This window comes from Ctenocephalides felis, unplaced genomic scaffold (assembly GCF_003426905.1).
Source record: "Ctenocephalides felis isolate EL2017-DRISC unplaced genomic scaffold, ASM342690v1 CF-g0.4_SCAFFOLD_01886, whole genome shotgun sequence".
NCBI lineage: Eukaryota > Metazoa > Arthropoda > Insecta > Siphonaptera > Pulicidae > Ctenocephalides > Ctenocephalides felis.
Window position 1 is genome coordinate 134,283,030 of NW_020538040.1, and position 24,668 is coordinate 134,307,697.

General features: G+C 29.2%; 1 protein-coding gene across 3 annotated transcripts; it reads left to right on the forward strand.

Annotated features, from left to right (window-relative positions):
• Positions 1-806: 806 nt before the first annotated feature.
• Positions 807-23,865, forward strand: LOC113377062 (protein RUFY3). Of its 3 annotated transcripts, XM_026617238.1 has the most exons (14): positions 807-878; positions 1,041-1,180; positions 10,378-10,556; positions 13,010-13,119; positions 13,289-13,433; positions 13,653-13,888; positions 14,118-14,254; positions 14,413-14,537; positions 14,600-14,740; positions 17,149-17,246; positions 19,820-19,883; positions 21,941-22,093; positions 22,902-23,129; positions 23,722-23,865. In XM_026617238.1, exons 1-14 carry the CDS (start codon positions 841-843, stop codon positions 23,848-23,850), a joined length of 1,923 nt encoding a protein of 640 aa, XP_026473023.1. In that variant the 5' UTR covers positions 807-840; the 3' UTR covers positions 23,851-23,865. The 3 variants fall into 3 exon arrangements, with proteins under 3 accessions (XP_026473023.1, XP_026473024.1, XP_026473025.1); XM_026617239.1 differs by lacking the exon at positions 807-878 and having other exon boundaries at positions 895-1,180; XM_026617240.1 differs by lacking the exons at positions 807-878; positions 1,041-1,180 and adding an exon at positions 7,746-8,141 and having other exon boundaries at positions 10,360-10,556; positions 14,118-14,260.
• Positions 23,866-24,668: the final 803 nt, after the last annotated feature.

The window sequence follows — 24,668 nt, forward strand, 5'->3', positions numbered from 1 at the left end:
ATTAACCGATTTGGATGGTTCAAAAAACATTTGATTCCTATTGATAGGAAGATGTGCTGATTAGTTTTTGGCAAAGGCAGGTCCAGCGTTACGGAGATACGGAGCAAAGAGTGCAGAAAATAGAAATCGAGTTATTGAGAGAACGGAGTATCCGATTTGAATGATCCAAAAAACATTCAATTTGTAATGATTGGGAGAAGTGGTGATTAGTTTTTGAAAAAGGCAGGTCTAGCCATTTTGAAGATACAGAGCTAAATGTTCAAAAAAGGGCAGTTTTTGAGAGAACTAAGCATCCGATTTGAATGTTTCAAAAAACTTTCTCTCGTGTTGTCAAAACAATTGCTTTTGGAAAAAAAATTCATTTATATATATATTTTTTTAATTTTGTTTTTGTATATCGAAATTAATTCAAATTTTAATTTTAGAATTTTAAAGCTCGATCACTTATATACTTTAAATAAATAATTTTAAATTTGCAACTCAATTTAAATAATTCTTATAAATATTAGAAAGTGTTACATAATTTATAATAATCTATTTGAAAACATCAAATATTCCTCGAACGATACGGGAAGTTTCAGCAATTTGCCCTAAGGTTACGATGCCATACACCACTAGTTTATCTATGTATTGAAGCCCATTACGTAAATCAATTTCGAACTAGTAAAGATTATATACATGTGTAAAAAAAAAATCAAATTTTTAGCGAATTTTTTCGAAATGTTTCAAAAACGGTTTGAAGATAAACTTTTATAATTTGTTTCTCTTGCATTGGCAGCATTGTTTCAGTTCCATAAGAACTCGTGTTCTGTCGACTGTCATGACTGTCATTGTATTTGTATGGCATGTGTCAAACCTGTCTGTGTTTATTTCACAAGGTAGGAGATCTAGTGTCTCTTCCTTCAAGGTTTATTTATTTCTTAATGTCAAGTTGTCATGTTTAGTTGATTATGTGATAATTTTCATTAGTTCAACGTTATTCTTATGCTTTAAATTAAGTTAATCATATATTGAATAAGAATAGAAATGTCTCATGATAGTGAAGGTGTCCAGAATCAAAGTAATGATAATGATAGCATTTCAAGATCATCATCATTTATGTCCATACGAGAAATATCTTGGACAGATCTTTTACTCTCAAGAAACTCTAAGTCACATAATAAACATTACAATAAAAATGGTAAGTTTATTTATATTTATAGTTCGACGAAATTGCTGAACTACTACTACTAGAATCATAGAAATACATACAAATGATTAGAATGAATAACTGAGCTGATTCACATTTATGAAAGTTAATTTTTATAAATTTGTAATTGTAGTTTATACATATGTAGCGGCATATTTTTAACACAACATGTTCTACATTCACCACTGATTCAGAGCAATCTAGAAGTTTTAAAATATAGAAGACATTCTGTTAAAATAATATATATATATATATATTATATATATATATATATATATATATATATTAAGTTGTTTGTACAAAAGTAATGCTTTATTAAAAATCATAATTATGGACTGAACTTTAATCAAAATTATGATTTTTAACATAGCATTACTTTTTGTTTACACTCAACTTAATATATAAAAATATATATCTTGTTTTAATAGATTGTCTTCCAGATGTTATATTTTCTAGATTGTTTAGGATTAGTATTGAATATGGGACATGTTGTTTCCTACATAGGCCGCTGCACATATAAAAAATAAAATATTAAATTTACATATATCAAGCCGCATGTTTTTATTACACTGTATTTCGTTTAAATCAAGATCATCAATAAAAATCAAATATTCATATGTAAATATTCTAAATAATTATATTATTTTATTATATTATTATTATATTATATAAATATTTTCTTTGTTCGACATTGAAATTTACTTTTTTTTTTTATTTCGACGATTGGCTGCAAATTAACATGTATACATATATATATATATATATATATATATATATATATATATATATATATATATATATAAGGCATTAATTAATACTTAAGTATTTAAATAACCATTTGGCTTTTTATTCTTGTCAATTACATAAAAAGTAATATACATTATGTAGTGTAACTCTTGCTTTCATGTCCAAATGAACTACTATTTTTCCTATTTTTTACTGAATGATATATTAATGTAAATCAAAACATATGGATATAATAAAACAAGCCTGCAATTATTAATTACTCAGGTTTTTAATAGGTGTTATATCTGAACTGGCACACCTATGAGTGAGAAATGGTAGTTTGCTTGAAGGCAGGTCCATGGTGCGAGAGCCACCACAAATCAATATATATATATATATATATTTAATATATATATATATATATATATATATATATATAATGTATATATTATAATGCTTTATTACATTGATTAACTTCTGAAGATTGTAAAAAGAATTGTATTATTGTAGACATCCCTTGGATAATATCTAAAACACAATTGTATATATATATATATATATATATATATATATATATATATACAGGGTGGCTGATATGTAATGCAACAAAGTAAAGCGCTATAACTTTGTCATTTTCATTTTAAATTTCATTCTTCAAAAGCAAAAATGTCGGAAATGACATCAAATTTTAAAATCAGTTGAGATTTGTTTTAATTGGCCACCTTTGGCACGAATTATGGCCATCAAACGGCAGAAAAAACATAACACGCTGCACGAAAGTGGCTCTGGGGTATTTTGGCCCATTCCCGACGAGACGCCTTCTTGGGATGATTGACACTTTGGTATTTTTTAGTGCAAACCTTATTCTCCAAAATATCCAAGGCACAAAAGTCCAACGAATTTAGATCCAGAGATTTTGGTGGCTATTGTGCGATGGAAATGAAGCGAAAAACCTCTTTTTTAAGGCATTTTCGGAAGACGCGTGCTGAGTTTGATAGTGCTGAGTCCTGTTGGATTGTTCATGGTCTGCTGCCGAAATTTTTGTCTACCCAGGACATTTTCCCGATAATTTCGGCAATTATTTTGATCCCACGATCGATGAATAAGAGCGGAATGTCACCATCGGTCGTTACGGTGGTTCACACCGTTACCGTCGGCGGCGCTTGAGTTCTGTTGGCCAATCGAAGGTGTAAATGTTTAGCTGACCTTTTTGGCAAGTAAACCCTATCATTTTGTTTGTTCACAAACTGCTCGATTTGGAATCACTTTCCATCTGAGAAAACCAAATTCGGTAACTAGGCACTTTCGTGCAAGCGAAGCAATCCCTTGGCTCCTTCCCGTCTAACTTTTTTTGTGTATCGATGAGCTCTTGCACTTTTTGGAACTTCAGTGGCTTTAGGTCAAGCTCATTTTTCAATATGTGTTGCATCCGTTTTTGCGATATGTTCAGCTCACGAGCCATTTTTTTTACCACTGCGACCCGAGTTTCGATCGATTTTTGCCTACAATTTTTGGATCATTTCTGGCGTTGTTAGTGTTTTTTTTTGTCCACTTTTTGGACGCGGTGCAACACTGAGTGTATCACGGTTACGATATATGGTACGAGAAACAAAATATTTGTTTGCATTTAAATGCTGGAGGGCTCTAAAGATAGCCACTTTAGGTTTTCCAGCCAAATATGAAGCAATCGTACTATCACGCTTGACTTCCATCACGAATAACTTTTCTGAATGCAATAAATCAAAATGCTTTTCTACGCTTGTAAACAACTAAATGAACAATCACTGGAATAAATCTGTCATCTGTCTGATGAGCGGTTTAGAAATGATAGCGTTCTAAAATTCGTTGCAATACATATCAGCCACCCTGTATATATATATATATATATATATATATATATATATATATATACTAGCAAACCCGACGAGATCCGTTTCGCCACAATTTTTTGTTTGTTTTATATTTGAAAAGGAAGAATGTGATTTTATTATACAACAGTAATGAATTTCTTTCGATTACAAAAATGAAGTGTTTTTTAGTTGAAATTCTCAAAGTAAATAAAAGTGAATCCGCAAATTATCCGATTTATTGAAGTGCTCTTTGGTAAACCACATTTTTTGTTTTTTGGTCTGACGTTAACACAAACAAAGCGGATGGATTCCCAACTCGTGAACAGGCAACGTATAACTGCCCATGTAAAAAACAATGATTTTCTAAATAATCTATTTGAAATTTATCCCGCAAACACTAAGCGATTGGCCTTGTTATTGCGAACGCACGGCGAACTGGAAATTGCAATCGTTTGAAGTCAAACGGAAGACCAGTCGGAATCATTAGTATGTCACCAAATCGCCAGCAATTTTTGATTGAATGGTGAAATTCAGTGCGTGTACATCATTATTCTTTGCGGCAAGAATTGCTCGTTGACTTAACCAAGCAAAATTCTGATAATTCTCACTAATGTAATTACTCGAATTTTTAATTACGGTGCGTGAAGTTCCAGTAGCTTGCATTAAGGCACAATGCCATGCACCAGTAATTTTCTTAGCTATAAACCTTGCGGAGCCCGAGACCTTTCCAACGAATGCAAAATTGTCGAAATCGGTTCGCGCGTTCTGGAGTTATTTCGTCAGGAAGGAAAACCCAACTTATTTTTATATATATAGAAGATATATATAGTGAAAGGTTTTTTCAGATGGTGAAATATGATAAAATTGTACTTAGGCATCCATCCAATAATTAAACAAATTTTATTGAAGAAAAATGTTCTTATTGTAATATCATATGTTTCGGGTCCTGATTTGATCTATCTTCAGTACATACAAATAAATTAATGAAAGAACACAGAAAAAAACACACACGAAAAGAGATATGAACACCAGTTGATATAATATCAAGTTATATGAAAACTTTTAATAAATATTAAATTAAACAAAATAAAAATGAAATAATTTTTTTTTAAAAAAAAAAGCTTTTTAAATAAAGACATGTTATTCGTTTGGAATTTTTTTAACAAGTCATTTTGATTTTAAAAAAAAATTATTTTATTAACTTCCCGAAGGAGAAGTTTATGTTTTCACAAAAAATCCCATTCGCTAATTTTATGTTTTCTCGACGTTTCAAGTCATTCTGAATCGAATGAGTTTAAATTTGGAAAAAGTATGTGTGTGTGTGAACAGATTTTTTGCCGTAAATCGACGTTTTCTCAAAAGCGGCTGGACCAATTTCAAAAATTTAAAAGCCATTCGATGTACCTCGATGAGGACTAGCATTTATCAATTTTGCGCGACTATCAGCCAAACCATTTCTTTGTAAATATAAGAAAAGTGAAAAAAATTCCGCCCACGTTATAGCCCGCAGTTGTGAATCGATTTTGAAAATTCAAAAACCGTTCGAAAGATATTGGTTGGGAATCGTGCTGATGAGTTTTTGGTAGAGATCGGCCGGGCCGTTTTCTTGTAATAAAGTGTTAAAAAATTTTTGTTGATGATTTTTATTATTATTTTTTTGACGATAGAGACCATAGTCTTCTAGATCATACTAAAATATTACGGCCCTGCGACAACTCGTTTAGCTTTAATATATATCATGGTCTTATACAACTTATTGAAATATTAAGGCCTCACGACAAGTAGTTTAATTTTAAAAATTCATCAAAGTTTGAGAAAATGAGTAGTTTTTTGACGTTTGTTAATTAAAATTATACGATTTACTTGGTATAGCGATGAACATACTTAACCATTAGTCTTATGGAAACTGGTTCAATTATAAAAATTATGCATTATTATAATATTATAAAAATGATTTGTGAAAATTTGCTTTCAGAGAATACTCCGAGTTAACGTGTTCGTTCGTTTTCAATGATGTGTAATAAATCCACTCGGAATACTTTTAATCACTCATAAATTAATTTATTTTTTATTGATTAAGTCGATTATTTACACACATTGGAAAGTTCATGTAATACCAATATCAACTAGTTTAATTTAATGCCAGCGAGTCGTATTATTTTTTACTCGAAATTTTCCAATAATAAAATTATTAAGTATTTTACAATTTAAAAATCCTGATTCAATGCGTCAACTTCTGATGAATCTTGCTAACACACTTTAGTGCATACATTTTGTTTTAAAGGAAGGCTTCTCAAATATGACTGAATATTAAAAAGTTGTATTTGTAGTTTAACAAAAAGTCTTAAATCTTGAAAACCTGGGGCAAATTCTGTTTTTTTACTTTGGTCCTAGAAATGTATTCACGAGTCCCGGTTTCAAAGTTTAAATGAGGCAAAATCAATAAAAATTAAACGCAATAACCGAAAAATTATCATAGCTCTACGTCGCACTTAAAAGTTTATAATTTCCAAGCAACGTGTGAATGTTTTTCAACTTCCCGTAGGGCAAGTTTTAGTAATCGCAAAAAAATCGAAACTAGTGGGGCGCATGACATCGTGCCTTAAAGCAAATTGCTGGAACTTTCCGTACCAAAAATTATTATTTTTTTAAAAACGATTAACATTTTTGAAACTATAAATTCCATAAAAAATTATCTTTTTTGAAAAAAAAAGTGTTCTTTATTTTGGCATAGTTTGGAAATTCTGAACTTTTTTTCAAAGCAATCGTACTGCTTTAACTGCATGAGACAAATTGTCAAAGCGCGTAAGCGCCGCGTTGCCGTCTAACGGATAAACATTGGTACGGAACCCATAGGAATGTAAACAAAATTTATACTTATTGTTAAAATCTCTATAAAATATCTGATAATTTGATGTGCATATGTCTAATGATCATTTTTGACCGCCAAATGGCTTTTTTATTTACTTTTTTTATTAGATCTCCGAAACCGCTAGACCTGCCTTCATCGTATTGATAAGGACGTGCTAATTAGTTTTTGGTGGAGGCAGGTCTAGCCGTTCCGAAGATACGGGGCAAAAAGTGCCCACGGCTTTTAAGAGAAAAGAAGAAACGGTAACACGGTTTTTAAGAGAACGGAGCGTCCGATTTTAAAAATTCAAAAAACATTTTACTTGTATTGAAAAGATGAAGAATTGATGAAGGCAGGTCTAGCGGTTTCGGAGATCTAATGAAAAAAGTAAAAAAAAAAGTCATTTGGCGGTCAAAAATGATCATTAGACATATGCACATCAAATTATCAGATATTTTATAGAGATTTTAACAATAAGTATAAATTTTGTTTACATTCCTTTCCTTTACAAGTTTTGTTTGAATTGCAGAAAACAGAGGACGTCTATCGATTTTCGATAGTGTTTTCATTAATCTGTTACAAGTAATTTTCAATTTTTCAATTCGAATATTGAAAACCGATATTTCTTACTAAAAACGGTTTTCGAATTTCATAAATTTTAAACCCGGTTTTAAAAAAATCGACAAACCGTAAATGCCACATTTATGAGGGACAATAAATAAAATAAATGTAGATGATAATGGAAATCAATTAACGAATTAACGATAACGCAAATCAATTAACGAAAATTCTTTGCTATAAGCCGATGATAAATATGAATATTCTATAAAAAATGAGTTTTTAGCGGAATTGGTGATATATTCGACAAAACATTAGCATTTTATATTAGATTGAGAATGTGCCTGATGGTCAGACCGACGGAAGAACTGACGGACGATTGGATAAATATGTGGATTTTCAAATGATGAAAATCTATTTATTTAGTTGGATGTTAAATTTTATGGTTGTGTATATAAAGCGCACATGAATTGCGCGGTTGACGTTGTACCGGCACGACTTCGTGGAGCCACTGAAAAAATCAATATGCCAGTCTGCTTTATCACGAAACTCACTGCAAAAGTTCTTTAGGGAGTGCAAGTGTCAAACTATTAGGAACTGGGAGATAATAATTACTAATACTAATCGTTATTTTTATCAACGTCGTTATTATTAAACAAGTTTAAAGCGCGAGTTAGTTTCACAAGTGATGACTATTATTCTATCATCACGTATTTTATTGCGCGACTATTATTTCCAATTTTATCGTGTCGCTATCATTTCCAATTACAAATAGTTTTTTCAAGTAGTGTTTTTTGAAAGTGTTGTGCCAAGATGCGTGCACTAAGTGCCAATGAAGCCGGCATGGATGACATGGCCGGGGCCCAGGACACGATTTATTTGTGCAACTTTCGTGTATCGGTCGACGGCGAATGGCTTTGCCTCAAAGAATTGCAGGATTTAGATCTTCAGGAGTTAAGTCCAGATCGGTATGATCTGGAAAAGGAACGGGATTGGGTTCAATATTGTACGTTAATATTTTTTAACCCTACTAATGTAAGAAATCGTTAAAAAAATTGCTCATATGTCGAAACACTTTCTCTTATTTTTATACGTTATATTAGTTACGTGTACGTATATATTAGTTAACATATCCTCCTTATAATATATTTTAATGTTTATGGCCAAATTAATCAGAATGATAAATTTGAAAATAGAGCTGATATTCTAATCCTTTGATAATTGCTTTTTTTATTATTTAATTAAGCATTTTAAAATTTAAAATGATTTTGTTATATTTTATGTCCTTATGGATAGGCTTGTGCAATACGAAATCCATAGCCAATAAGCACTTTTGAAAATTTTAGTTCAAAATGCTGTTTACGCTCCTGTTTCCAAAGTTTAAACGAACAAAAGTAATAAAAATTACCCACAATAACCAAAGTTTTAGGTTGCACATTATATATTATATATATATAAAAATAAGTCGGCTTTTCCTTCCTGACGATATAACTCCAGAACGCACGAACCGATTTCGACAATTTTGCATTCGTTGGAAAGGTCTCGGGCTCCGCAAGGTTCATAGCTAATTAGTGGTGCATAGCATCGAGTAATAACATTAGTGAGAATTACCAGAATTATGCTTGGTAAAGTTAACGAGCAATTATTGCCGCAAAGAATAATGATGTACACGCACTGAATTTCACGATTCAATCAAAAACTGCTGACAATTTGATGACATACCAATGATTCCGACTGGTCTTCCGTTTGACTTCAAACGATTGCAATTTCCAGTTTGCCTTGCGTTCGCAATGACAATTAACAAGTCCCAAGGCCAATCGCTTAGTGTTTGCGGGATAAATTTCAAATAGATTATTTAGAAAATCATTGTTCTTCACATGAGCAGTTACACGTTGCCTGTTCACGAGTTGGAAAACCATCCGCTTTGTTTCTGTTAACATCAGACCAAAAAACAAAAAATGTGGTTTACCAAAGAGCACTTCAATGAAACTTCAATTCAAACTTCAATTTCAATTAAAAAACACTTCATTTTTGTAAACAAAATAAATTCATTACTGTTGTGTAAAAAAATCAAATTTTTTCTTTTCAAATATAAAACAAACAAAAAATTTCTTCACCTTTCTCACGAAACCATCTGGTGGCGAAACGGAGTTTGTCGGGTTTGCTAGTATATTATATATATATATATATATATATATATATATATAATAGTTTCTTCTATAAATTCCTACTGACAATGAAAAAATAAAGTTGAATCAGTACTAGCAAAAGGCGCACACCTTGCCCTTCAGAGTTGGCCAGGTTCTATATAGTATAGTAATACAGAAAGATCTACAGTCTTTCGAATAATCCTAATTAAATTTTTTTTAGTAATTTGCTAAATAAAAAATGTCCCAGGAATGTAACCAAACAAAAATAGTTATTTTTGTAAGCACTAACAAATAATAACTTAATATTATAAATAATATAGTCCCATAGATAAACAAGCATAGTTTTGACTATTGTGGATACAAATACGTCAATTTTTTTATATCTCTTACGGGCAAAAGCATATTTACGCAAATTTTTAGTGCTACATTGGGCAAATGATGATATAGGAAGTTGAAAATAGTTTTTTTTTTAAAAAAAAAGAAAAAAGACTTATAAGATTTCGTATGTTATAAAGCTCTTATTTAAGTATACACACATGCACAAAGTTGATTTGAGGGATAAACATAATAGTAATTTTAGAGTTACAGAATAGCAAACGCTAGATATCGCTTTATAAACCAACGCTCACATATCTCAGTAAAATATCAGAAATTTTCAACTTTAAATATATCGTTACATTCACAACGATTTAAGTACCTACGTCGAATTATCACAGTTTTTCTAGAAATTCTCTATACTTTTTTGACTAAATTGTGGATTCCAAACGTAGGATTGACAATTTTCATAATGCTTATATTCACATCAAAGATATACAAAATATATTCTAAGAAAACACGCCGTATTTAGCAAAACAAATGTTGATCATAACTTTTTTTAAATTCGTAGTTATATTATTTTTTCGATAGTACTATTTTGATACTTTGTTCCTATTTTTATGTGAGTTGCAAATATCAATATTTTTATGATTACATTTCTTTATTCATATAAATTTATTTACAAAACTGTAAGTTGCAGTAATTAGTATTACTTATTTTCTTCATATTCTGTTTCAGCACGCGATCCTGCTGCAATCGAAAGGAGCAATCTAGTCAATATCTGCAAACTCGTCGTAAAAGAATTGCTGGAGCAGTCGTTGCGTTATGGCCGTATGCTGGATTCGGATCATTTGCCTCTGCAGCACTTTTTAATTGTCTTGGAGCACGTACTGAGGCATGGCCTGAAACCAAAAAAGGTAATATTGGAAAGCTAGCTGTACCACATATATTTTAATTTATAGAACTTTATTATTAGATTGCATACCATATTCGAAAATTTATATTTATTTGATTTATTTCGAAATTAAAAACAGGTAGGGCAAGGTTGCACAATTCGTACCTCCTAAGTCCAATAATACTATATTTTTAGTACAATTAAATTAGAAGAAAATCTTTGGCTTTTATTAATGTATTATTGTTGATGATTACCAATTGCTAAAATTGTTTTTTTTATTAAAATTTGTGTTTTTAGGTTTGTGCAAAAATGTGCTTTCGGTACGATTAAAACTAATAGCCGCTAATAGCCTTAGTCGTACCTACTAGAGATGGGCTTATCATATCCGAAGCCGGATCGACTCGGATTTGACTCCGCTTCAGGGAGGAGTTATATCCGCTTAACAACTCCACGACTCCGACAACTTTGAAACTGAAATACTCGACACAAATGTGTTCTATAGTGCGTTGTTTATGCATCTAAGGATTTGTCAAATTCTATTTAATTTTTTTAAATGAAAATTTATGAATAAAATAAAATTAAAAAAACATCAATAAAATAATTTTTCTAAAAAATTCACAAATAAATGACTAGTTGTAGAACTTTTCGGTCGACCACATGATCGACTCAACGACTCGTAATTTTAACAGTGTTGACCAAAGTAAAAACGCAAAACTTGAGAATCAAATTCAATTTAATTATTTTCTTTTGATGAGAAAATAATTGTTTTTTTGGATTAATTCTATATAAAAATAATGTAGTAAACTTAATGTAATAAAAGCAAAACATTTACCATAAAATATTTTCACCAAATAATAATACTTCCGCATTCTAATTTTTTCTTCTGCTATTTCCATTCGAGAATTAATATTATATCGGGTAGTTCGATTAGCATATTATTACTTTTACACAATTATATCATTGTGTAAAAGTAATAATATAATACTAAATATTTTTTGCTGCTTAAATACATTTGACGTCACTGATATATTTTACACTTTCTAAAGTATTGTTATTTCAGGCTATGGAAAAGCCAGATTGAATGTATTTCGTTTCATGTATTTTTCGGTATTTATATTCCTAACTGCCGTCATTCACGGCCAAAGATTGTCGTAGTTAGAAATATGACCCCTTACTATTCAATAAATTATACATTGGAGCTATTCACACTTGAACACAATTTCATTGTTCTGTATCTTTGAAGTAATATTTTTGTATTTTCTGGAAAAAAAAACGTATACCTAAAAGGTCATAAAACTGCCTGTGAGACGAGAAAGCGATAGCTTCCTTAATATCAGTTTAGGGAAGTCGGATATGACAAATCCGGCGAGACAACTCCACTCGGATTCACTCCGAGGGAGGAGTTGTATCTGAGTGATAACTCTGGAGTGAGTTACCCATCTCTAGTACCTACTACTAAAAACTATGTAGAATTCAGTCAATGAGATTAACTTTTTTTTAGATATCAGTTACTGGTTGACTGACTACCATCAGAAATAAATCTTGAAGCGGACTGTAATGAAATAGTCGGTATCTGACGATAATCATACCAAATTTTATTATCACTGTATAAAACAGTGCGTTTTGTATAGAATTTATATTGTATCTTCAGACTATTAGAAATACAGTGGTGATTAAATATATATGGTAACTGTCCCGCTGCATTGTCTAGACTAACTTAAAATTATAACTGTCAAGAGTGTACAGAATATTTAGGTATAAAACAGAGCCCTTGTGTGAATGATAAGGCCAGAGGCTGCAATATTCTAAGAAATGCAAACGATACACTGCGCAAAGGCATTGAAACTGATAAACCGTCAGAATATATTCTGACCAGTTACAACGTCGATCATGATTATTAGCACTAAAAAAAAATTGTAATAATATCAAAAAGTAACGCATCATATACTTATAAAATTATTAAGTTTCTGGGTGTTAAGAATGAAGATCGCATTGTTCATGAAGGTACAGCCGTTATTGCACCCGCTTTATGTTTTTCAAATTGAGGTAAAATTTTGGAACACCATATTTATATATTATTTTTTCGTATTTAAACAAAACAATAAAAACGCTCGCTTTAAACAAATTCTTCCATTCGAATAGGCCTAAACGATTTTAAAATAGGTATAATAATTATTAGTTCAAAAAAATCATAACCATACTATTGCCACAACTTACAACTGAATAAAAAATATTAGTAGAAACTTTACAAAAAACTTACATTTTAATCATTTCTGTTCCACAAAGTCGGTCAGCCTTCTACTTGCAAATGGTGTCTTTCTCATCTAAATAGTTGTATTTAACGATACGATATGATACAATTTATAATTATCAGACAAGATTTTGATTATTTAGTTCAATTCATAACTCAATTTTATTCGATACAAATTATTTATTTTAATACATATTTAAATAAAAATATTCTTTTAATTTCAGGGACTGCTTGGTCCCAAAAAAGAATTATGGGACTTGCTCCAAAGCGTTGAAAAATATTGTCCGGAATCTCAAGATATAACCTCAAGTGTCAGAGATTTACCTACAGTTAGGTGAGTTGATATATTTTTTATTTAATGAGTTGTAGCAGAAATTTTGCTACCAGATGTGAATTTGGCATGTTGTCATTATGGTGGACCAAGAGCCCAAGACACTACAAGATATTAGATACTACAGACATTACTTTTGAACCCAATTGATATATGTTTTTGTTTATTTTAGGACACATATGGGAAGAGCCCGTGCATGGCTCAGGTTAGCACTTATGCAAAAGAAAATGGCAGATTATTTGCAAGCACTTGTCGAACATCGTGACACTGCATTGTCTGAATATTATGAATCGCATTCACTGATGATGAGTGATGAAGTAAGATTACAAAGTTATATATATATATATATATATATATATATATATATATCTTGATAGTTTTTTCGACGTTGAAACATATTTCAAAGTAACTAGCAGCCCATTCGTCGAAATATTTCGACAAATGGGCTGCTAGTTACTTTGAAATATATATATATATATATATATATATATATATATTTGCATATTTCACTTTATTATTAATTTGTATTTTTACAGGTTATAGTTATAATGGGTTTGCTAGTAGGCCTGAATGTCATAGATTGTAATCTGTGTGTCAAAGGAGAAGATTTAGATTCCCAACAAGGTGTTATAGACTTTTCACTTTATTTACGATCAAGTTCACGCTCTAGTCCAGAGGAAGACATAAATTTGGTTTCAGCTGAGAGCACAGGACAGATGAATGCAGTATTAGACCAAAAAAATTATATTGAGGAATTAAATAGGCATTTAAAGTAAGATCAGCACTGTTGTCACACATTATTTGTCTTGAGCTTAAAAATAAACATCTAATAATATATTTAATGATATTTTTATTTTTGCATTATAATTCTACTAGACAATTACCGGATTGAATAAAATTATAATCTGAATTAGTTTCAATATGTGTTCATATATTTAAATGGGTGAAGATTAGATATTGAGAGAGAAATATTGTATTTAATAATGTTCATCTTATTACAGTGCTACAGTTGGAAACCTTCAAGCAAAAGTAGAATCATTAACAACTACGAATGCATTAATGAAAGAGGATTTATCAATTGCCAAAAGTGCTCTACTTGCATTACAAACTGAAAATAAAATGCTACGGAGTAATTCAGGTAATAGTCATACATGCATAATATGTATAAGTATATAAAAATATTTGATAAAAATTTATACATGAATATTAATATAAATTTAAATAAATTTAGTATCAGTGATATTGAACCCAAATAACTAAACACAGTTTTTATTTATTTTGTGTATTATTTGATAGAAAAGGATGCAATAAATGGTACATCAGATACTTGTAGTACAACTAGCAAACAATCTAATGATGCAAATGAACTTATGGCTGAAATAAGAAAACGGCAAGAAGTAGAAAAGGAACTTGAATTGCAAGTATGTCTAAATATGCTTCGGAACATATACTAAGTCATAATTATACGTAATTTTTCCAACAGATGTGTTTAAAAGCTGAGACTGAAATGGCTATGAAATTATTGGAAAAAGATATTCATGAGAAACAAGACACAATAGTTTCCCTTCGAAGGCAGTTGGAAGATATTAAGCTTATAAATTTAGAAATGTATAAAAAATTGCAGGTATGTAGTAATTTTAAATTTTAGAAAGTATGTGGGTGTGTATGTGAGTGTATGCACATTTTACTCTTTGCTCTTTGTCCACTTTTTTTTAAAATTTCTGCACGTATTTTAAAAAGTGTTTTTGAACATTTGCTAAAACTAAATAACTCCTATTAATTATCTTTGATAAATAATTAGTTCAGCTTTTTTTCAATTTTTTTTATTATATTTTGTAATATATTTTTTTTTGTAATTCTGTACTGTATTATATGTGATAATAATATTATTAATGCTGACCATCTGCTGCTGACTAGGAATGCAAATCAGAATTAACACAAAAAGGTGAAATGGTGTCTAGACTTCAAGTCAAAGCGTCTCAAATAGGAAAAATTTTGAATAATTTAGAAAAAATGAATACTCCGACAAAAGAAACTTGTCCTGGAGACTTCAAAGAGGGGGGACCACAGCCAGCAAAAAAGCTATTAATAAAGTGTGATCCGATACCTCCATATAAACATAAAACTGATAATGATTTGAATAAATCGCAACCGACTAGTCCATCGAATGAATAACTTATTTCAATCATAAAATATGTAGCGCATTGCATGTTTTAAGGATCATTCAGTTTAGTCATGGTAATAATAATAATATAGAATTATTATTACATAGTATTCTAACGCTTTCCACTCGCGAATTGCGAGACTTATATGTATTTTGCCGCATCCGAGTGGAAAGGGTTACAGATATTGGGGGACGGGAATGATAGAATTTCAAACTGGACAATGCACATACAATAAACGTAAGGATCTAAAATGAATTTTCTAGCTAGTGGTCTACACCAACAATGATACTAAAGTTTAAATATATGTATATATTCATATATACATGTATATCTATAGGGACATGTATATGTATACATTGGTAAACTTATGAATTTGTTTATGAACTGCATGTTGAAGTGAGTTTTTGTTTTATTTTCTGATTAATAGTATTCACTTAATTATGCTGATTAATTTTAACCATTTATATGATTTATTTGAGACAATTAAAACTAATAAAGAGACATGTGATTTATTGCACATGAAATACAGTAAACAAAGCATATCTTATTGCTTCTTGCAATGCAACAGACCAGTATATACATATACTTTTTCCTGTTTGGAAATGGCACTGTTATGAGACTTTTAAGGTTACTGCTTGGAGTAATGAAATTGTTATATTTGTTGAGTTGCATGGGTTGAATAATCAAAAATATAAAAGGGCCAGACTATCAGATATTGGGTAATATTAGGTTTGCAACTAAGTAAATGCGGCTTTCACTTCAGATGGTTCAATTGAATTGTTAGGTTTGCTGACGTAGTCAAAATAGTTTAGATGTTCATCAGTAAAAAAGTTTTTTAATCAATTGTGTAGCTTTCATTTGGCGTTGATTGAAAGGTTGAAAATCAAATTGAAATTTTTTGTCATATGTTGTTTTTTTATTTCCGCAAAGGTAAAAAGTCATTTTAAGCTAATAATAAATTGTAAGCTGTTCATGGTGACGAAGCATTAAAAAAACGGCTGTAACAAATTGGGTTGCCAAATTTTGTTCTCGTGATTTTGAACTCAAAGATGAAAAACGCTCTGTTCGTTCAGTTGAAGTTGATTGCAAAGGATTTGTCTATTTCTACCATACTTTTTTTTACCATGCAGCCGAACAATCAATTCTGATGTCTACATTGAACAACAAACGAAATTAAACAATGCAATTGACATAAAGCGGCCTGAATTGACAAATCGAAATGTGATTTATTCCATAATTGACATTACACATCTGCATCTTACAAAAATTGGAGTATGGTTGGGATGTTTTGTCACATTCAACACATAGTTTTGTCAGGTGCCAAATCGTACCTGATTTAGTTTTTGGCTAATAAAAACCAGAAGCTTTATGAAAGTGGTGTAATGACGCTGCTTGGAAGATGACAAAAAGTTATTGATCAAAATGGACAATACATTACAGGATATTCCGTACTTACTTAGTTGCCAACCTAATAGAATTCATTTTTTTTTGTTAAAACTTAAAATATGGCACATAGTTAGTTGTTCTGTTTTTAGTACAGAATATGAGAAATAGCAATTTCAAATATGATGGTGTTTTGCATATAAATACATAACTCCAATTGATGTGTATTTTTGGATTGATCAAACATCATAATATAATTATAATTTATGAGTAAGGAATATTATTACTTCTACTTAAATCAGTGGTTTCCAACCTTTGTATCATGTCAACATTTTTGTTTTATTTTTGATAGTAGTATTTTGGAAACAGCTGTACACCATCTTTGGATTAGTCTTGCGCGTTTCACAAATTGGAAACCACGGAGTTAAGTTTGTTAGATATGTTTATATCAATTCATATAAGAATTATAGTTAGTATTTTACAGGAATGTGACAGTTCATTAAAACACAAGACAGAACTTGTAACGAAATTAGAGGCTCAAAATGAATCACTGAATGATGCAATACAACAGTTGCACAACAAGTTAGTATTGAGTTCTTTTTGCTTTATTTCTAACGTTATCGTTTTATTAACCAAAAACTACGACATGATACAATATTTCTTATTTCAATTAATGAAACTAACATTTCATATTTAATTTTGGTATTTCTAATTTTTTGGACTTTTTTTGTCATCTTCTATTGAACTATTACTATTTGTGCTTTGTAATTTCTTGTACTTGGTCAAACATTGCACGTTTTTTTAGTTTGGTAAGACATCATTTATAATCGTTTATAATGTGATCGATTTGCAACACTAGCGGGACTACGATTCAATTTCGAGTATTTGTAATGATTTTAACTAATCGTAGGACTCATATATTTGTCTGGCTTGCATTTTAAACTTCATCGATAAATCTTTCATTATTTAGATCAATAGGAAAGAGCAAAACTATGTTTTTAGTTCAGAGTTTCATAATTTTTACTAACACTATAATTGCCTATAGATAAAAGCGGTTTTTCGCATCTCGAAATGATATATAAGAATTGGATTTGAAGTATATTTTTTCATAAATTTAAATAACGTCGTCTAAAATAAATGTATTAAGAATACATATTACATTTTACTTATTTTTGAAATTTCGACCACATTTTGTAAAAAGAACTAACATTATTTGATTATGCAAAAGAGGAATGAATGAAGAAATTTTATATTCTTTGCAACCTTACTATTTCTTTCTATAATTTTTCAAAACAAAACCTTAACCATTTTTATTAACATTTTGAATTCAGCAATTTTTCTCGGTGTTTGCCGAAAAATTAAAAATTTAAAATGCTTGTGAAAATTAAAATTTTCTGTCAAGGGATTGAATATTATATGATAGACGTAGATTATTATAAAAAGTTTAAGCGGCTTCAACAAATGTTTTTATAATCATTCATTTTTTTGGTAATTTTTTTTAAAGGTTTTACTAATTTGATTACGACGTATCCCTTGTCAAAAAATCATAATTGAATGAACATTTTGCTCTAGTTGATAAGATATATGAAAACAAGACAATTTTTAAGACCGTAAATCAAAATTTAGATTTACAAATAATAAATTAGTAAATATCTGATACTATCAATTTATTCTAAAATATTTTTTTTTAATTAAGAATTTAAAATAAAATTTATTTTCTTATCAAATATTTTTAATTTTATAAGTCGGCTACGTGTTGATCATATATGTATTTTTTTTTTGTACATAGTAACAATTCACTATATTAGATAAATCTTTTTGATATTTAGCAATAAGGAATGTTAATGTTAATATCTATGTGTCACCCTTAAACTTTTGAAATCGGAGGATGCAACTGTTTTGTTTAAAAAATCTGATAATAAGTTAAATAGCTAGGAGAATATGGACAAGTGTTATGGTTTTTGTCGTAATCATGATACTCTTTTTTTTATTGCTTGAGATGAAATGATCTTATGCCGAACTGTTTACTTTTGGGATACATCAATTCCTAATAAGATTTGGTAGAAATTATTAAAAATGTAGTTCTACATTTTGTTCTCATGTTATGGCATTTTAATTTTTATAAAATATTTTTTTTTTAACTTTTGTGGAGTTGATTTTGCATTACATAAGTACATTAACTAATTATCGTATGAGTTTGCATAAACTAAAATACTTTGGAAATGGAATGTAAAATAAACATAAAAAATGTTATAATATTATTTTACCGGATTTTAACGATCGGAGTTTGGAATTTAAATTTCTTTTAATTGTGTATTATTGTATATTATTCGATGCGTACTTCTGGTAAATGAAGTATACGTATAAATTTATATTTTTCTCAGAACATACTTGGTGAGAATTTAGATATGACGGTTTCACAAACTTATTCGTTAATATATTCCGTATATACACGAAGTGTTATCCTTTTCGTTTTTATGCTTTATCCAAATGTTAAAAAATGTTTAATTTTATTACGATACGTTTTATTGTACTGTACTTCTTGAATGCAAACTCTATAAAAGCAACACATGAACTATAAGCGATTATTATGTTATTGTGTTAACCCCATGTAAATATATACCTTAAATATAATAATGCTTTATACTTTAAATCAGTGCTTCTCAACGCAAAATTTTTGCATGCTGCCAAATTTCAAGAATATAATATTCTTTATTGTCTTTCATACTACTACGTATTTCCTTACTTTGTGTGAACCACAAATAGGTTGAGAATCACTGTTTTAAATAGATCTGTATTTTTTAAAAGCATACAACCTGTGATATATCTTTTGCACATGTATAAATAAAAATTTGGCAAACCGAAGGATTATATTTAATATTTCATATTGCATAATTGTAAGGATATCCCTACTACACCTAGTGATTAATGAATACTGTATATCATGAAAATCTAATAAATATAAAATATATACTATGAATAAAATTTAAATGTCTATATTGGTTTGGTTTTATTATCGTTATATGATTATTGTTTATTATTTATAATTTGGGTTTGCCATATTTTTATTTATGGTGTTTAATTTTTTATTTCTTGCTTTTACTGTCTTTTTATAGTTTCATTAATTTTATTTATTGTTTATTTTATTTTATTAGATACTCTACTGAGAATTCAAGTTTAAGGACATTGAAGGAGTCATCGGAAGAACTATCACATAAGGTATTGAATCACATATGTATTTTAAATTTACTTATAAATCAGATTTTAAGTACAGTGCAGAGTACAGTACCCAAAAAAATATAAACGTAGTTTTATGTTTCATTAATTACTTTATACATTTTTGGTAGACTTTTGGTATTATGTACTTGATTTGATTATACTGCATTATCAATTCATAGAGATTTTAATAATGCACACAAAAATATATTTCACTAATTTTTTATTTCCATTCTTGAAATTCTTATATTTGATACTTTTGAAGACAAGTTTTATTCTAAGAGAGCATTTTAACTACTTGAGTAACATTTTCTATTAGTATTGTAATCTAGATATTTTAGGAAATCAATATTTTGTTTTGATATTTTCAAAGTTTAACTATTCCAGAACATATGTACAAGAGGATTTTTCATAATTTAAATTATTTTCGAAGATATAGTTGCTTGACCACAATAATTCTCTTCTGTTTACTTCATCTGCCAAACCTTAAACCCCCTTTTTTCGAAACTGTCTTTTTTGATACGAACTTTTACTAGACTTGTAATTTTCACTGTCTTCTTTATAAACTTCTCATCAGTATGAACTATGCTCATCACCAAATTCCGATTTTTACTATTTTTTAAAAAAATCGAGGATTTTTTGTGATTTTTTTTCACTTGTTCGTAGTTTGTACGAATGCGACATTATTCTAGATTAAAAATATTTTTCATTTTTTTTATTGAGTTATTTGGAGGGCTAAAATCAGGGGTATTCTTACGTGACAATTTTTTTGAGACCCCCACTTCATCACTTGCTATAAGTTGAACTTTTTGACTATTTTTAATTTTCAATTTTCTTTTTTATTCTTAAAACATTAATTAGTAGTTTATAAAAAATATTTAGTAAAAGTATTGCTGCATTTTTTACGGCCTTTCAAAAATCACTTAAAATTCAGGTCTCTAAACCAGAATAGCCCCTTATTATATAAACAATTTCAAATATTTGGGTCTTATGTTCGTGCAGTAATATTATAAATCCTATTTTTTTTTTTAATTTCAATCTAGAATATAAATGTATATATAATATTTCAGCTTTTTAATTTTTTTTTAAATTTGATTTTTGCCATATACACCCAGGCCTCGCTATACGGCCGCTCTTTATACGGCCTTTCGCTATAACGGCCCTCTTTAATTAAGGTACGTTTTCGATATACGGCCTAAAATGTTTCGCTATAACGGCTTTTTTTCTCTATGTCGATATATTGCGCAATCTCGGTTTTGAAGATTTAAACGAATCTGATGTGCTGGATCTACTTGCAACTGATAGGGAACCCCTTTCATATGAGGAACTCATTCAGTTGCAAGCAGAGCCGGCAATTGATGAAGATACAGAACCTGTTGTATCCAAACAGCTAACATCAAAAATCATGTCGAGCGTTTTTTCATATTTTGAACAAGGTATAAACATCTTCCTTGAAAACGATCCTGACATCGAACGTAGCGCTTATGTGTATCGAGGAATTAACTCAGCCATTAACTGTTATAAATCACTAAAGGAAAAAATAGACAAGAAGGCAAAACAAACAAGACAAATTTTTCAACCCACCAGCGCAAAATGATGGTGACAGTGATCTGTAGGTTTTAGTTGTTTCATTTTTATTTGAAAATTATGTAATGTTTTTGAAGTTTTTTATTTTATGTAAAATTTATGTTCTTGTTAGATATGTTTATAATTTAAACAAAATAAAAAAATAAAATGCATTTTGGATGAAACCATATTATATATTTATTAAATTTGGAACCGATCCCATTGAATTTGTATGAATACGTATTAGAATAATTGATTCGTTATACGGCTTTTCGCTTTACGGCCAAGTTTTGCGGAACGTATCTAGGCCGTAAAGCGAGGCCCCAGTGTATTGATAAAATATTTTTGATCATGTACGAAATTAAACCATATGAAAAACAAATCTAATCTTTACAAAAAATAGAATTGTCTATAAATCTAGTAGAGTTGATGGCTTTAAAAGTAATATAAAATTTTCGAAATTTTTAAAATATACATTTGAATTTATTTTGTAGCTGTTGAATGCAGAATCAAAAACTTTAAAAGTTGAATGTGATTTGCGAATAGAACGTGAATGGAGGACATGCTTGCAAGCAGAAAGTGTGGCAGATAAAGATAAAATAGCTAATTTGCAAGCACAGATCAGAGATTTACAAGAATTAGCACAAGTAAATATCACTAACAACATTAAATATTTTTTTGTGCAAAATGACTTACACATTGGGGGTTTTGTACAAATACCTGTATACTGAAGTATAACAATGTATTTTACTTTGAAAAACTTAACAAAGGCAGTAATTTTCTGATCGTTACTTCCGAAAATTATACTTGCTGATTTTATGTTTTTTCAAAGTTTAAAGTCATATGAATATTCTTAATCGTTTGAGTGTGTGAGCTGATTTTTGATCTTTTGTCGACATTTTACCATAAACAATTAAAAAATAAAAAATTCAAAATATATTTAATGTAACTCGATAAGGACTTACGTTGATTAGTTTTGCGCGATGATTGCAAAAATTATTGATAAATCGATTATTTACACATTTCGATAAGATCATGCAACATTCCTTGGGGAAATGCCACTTACATCTAGTTGTAATCTAAATTAATCAAGTATTTATTATTGAATTTAATCATTAATAATAATTAATTAAGTAATTATTTGTAACTACTAATATTAAACTTGATGATTAGAATTAAAAAATCTTGATGAATTTTAGAATCATTTCAATAATTCTACAGTTATTTCTATACATGGTGGTGTATTAATTTTGGCATTTAAAAACTAACAAATGTACAAATGAAAACTTCTATAATATGAGAAATATTTATAAATATGCAACTAATAAATTTGATCAGTAAAATGTGAGGAGTAAACAGGTGTTTGTTATATATATATATATATATATATATATATATATATCCTTTCATTTGAATAATTTATTATTGTAATTATTAATATGATTTTTATTGTAGAAAAATAGACAGATTGAGCAGGAGCTAACTTTAATAAAGGAACAGTATAAGGACTCTCAAAAAACTTTAGAAGAAATCGGTTTTCAACTTAGTGTTTCGAAATTGAAATTATCTGATATGCAAGAAGCCAATCTGGCTAGTAGTAACGTTGACACAGTGTGGACACCAGATAAAACTGCCTTAGAGTGTAAAGGATGTTCGAAAGAATTTTCTATAACCAGGCGAAAGGTATTATGAATTATCTAACAGTAATCTAACTAACTAATAATGCTAAAAAAAATAAATAAGTATGGATGTAATAACTCGAAAATTTTCTGATTTAAAAAAAAATAAACTGATATGAATCGACACGAATCAAGTAAAAGCTCAATAAGTGTATATATTTAGTAAATGTGATAATTATTTATTATATGATTTGTAGAAGTTTTAATAGGCTCAATATAGTAAAGACTGGAAATACTTAAAATCAGCTTGTTCAGCGCTTGTTTTGAATATTTAGAATCACTTGATTGGATTGTAGTGGATTTTTTTCTTTTCAATACTGTATTTTTACTATTACTAATTATTTTTTAACTTTTGTGGCTACATTGACCCTAAAGTGACGCTTAAAATATAAAAATCGGATAATAAATTGGTCAATTCAACTTTTTATATAACAAGCTTAATAAAGCACATTTTAATTAATTTAGGTGATAAACAGTTGCGGTAAATTTGTCTCTTATTGAATCTGATGAATAATGAATCTATTATTTTGCAATATTGTATAGTTGGAAATATTTATTAAACAATTGATAATTATTTTTATATCCTAATATTTTAGCATCATTGTCGTCAGTGCGGAAACATATTTTGTCACAACTGCTCTGACAAAGTTGCTGTTTTAGAAGAGAGCGGAAATAAACCTGTAAGAGTATGTGATACATGCTGGGATAATTTGCAAATATCCTAAGTTATTGATATTTTTAAATATATATTTATATTATTTGTATGTAGATTAAATCTGAATGCAAAGTACAAATATTTTAAGAGTATTGTATATAATATGATAATTTTGAATGAAAAGATAATTGAAAAGAAATGAAAAAATAATTGAATATTTGAATAATTATAAAAATAAATGTAATTTTAAACAATACAGAATGTTGAAATATAGAAAAACCTCAATTTCTTAAGTGATAACTGTAATTTGTAAGAACTCTGTTTCCTTTTTACCACTCTTTAAATTACTGTATAATAAAATTATTTTCCTGAAGGTGTTAGTTGATATACAACTGAAACGAAAAATCTTTTGCTGCAAAATATGAAATGTCCTTAATTTTGATATTAATAAGAATTATGATTGTATACATAAGAAACATATAGAAAGAAAACTAGTGGTACATGTCTTAATGCATTAAGGTCAATTGATGTAACTTCCCACGCAGTAATGAAACTGAAAATTCTGTTTTTTTTTTAAAAAAAATTTTGAAATTTAAACGCACATACACACACATAGCAAATTTTTTTTTTCTAAGGTTTACAGGCACACGGATCAACCAAAATCAAAAACATTCTAATCCTATTGATAGGGAGATGTACTGATTAGTTTTAGGCAAGAGGAGGTCCAGCCATTACGGAGATACGGAGCAAAGATTACAGAAAATAGAAATCGAGTTTTTAAGAAAATGTAACATCCGATTAATGTGTAAGTAATGATGGGTAGAAGTGTTTATTAGTTTTTGGCAAAAGCAGGTCCAGCCGTTTTGGAGATACCGGGCTAAATGTGCA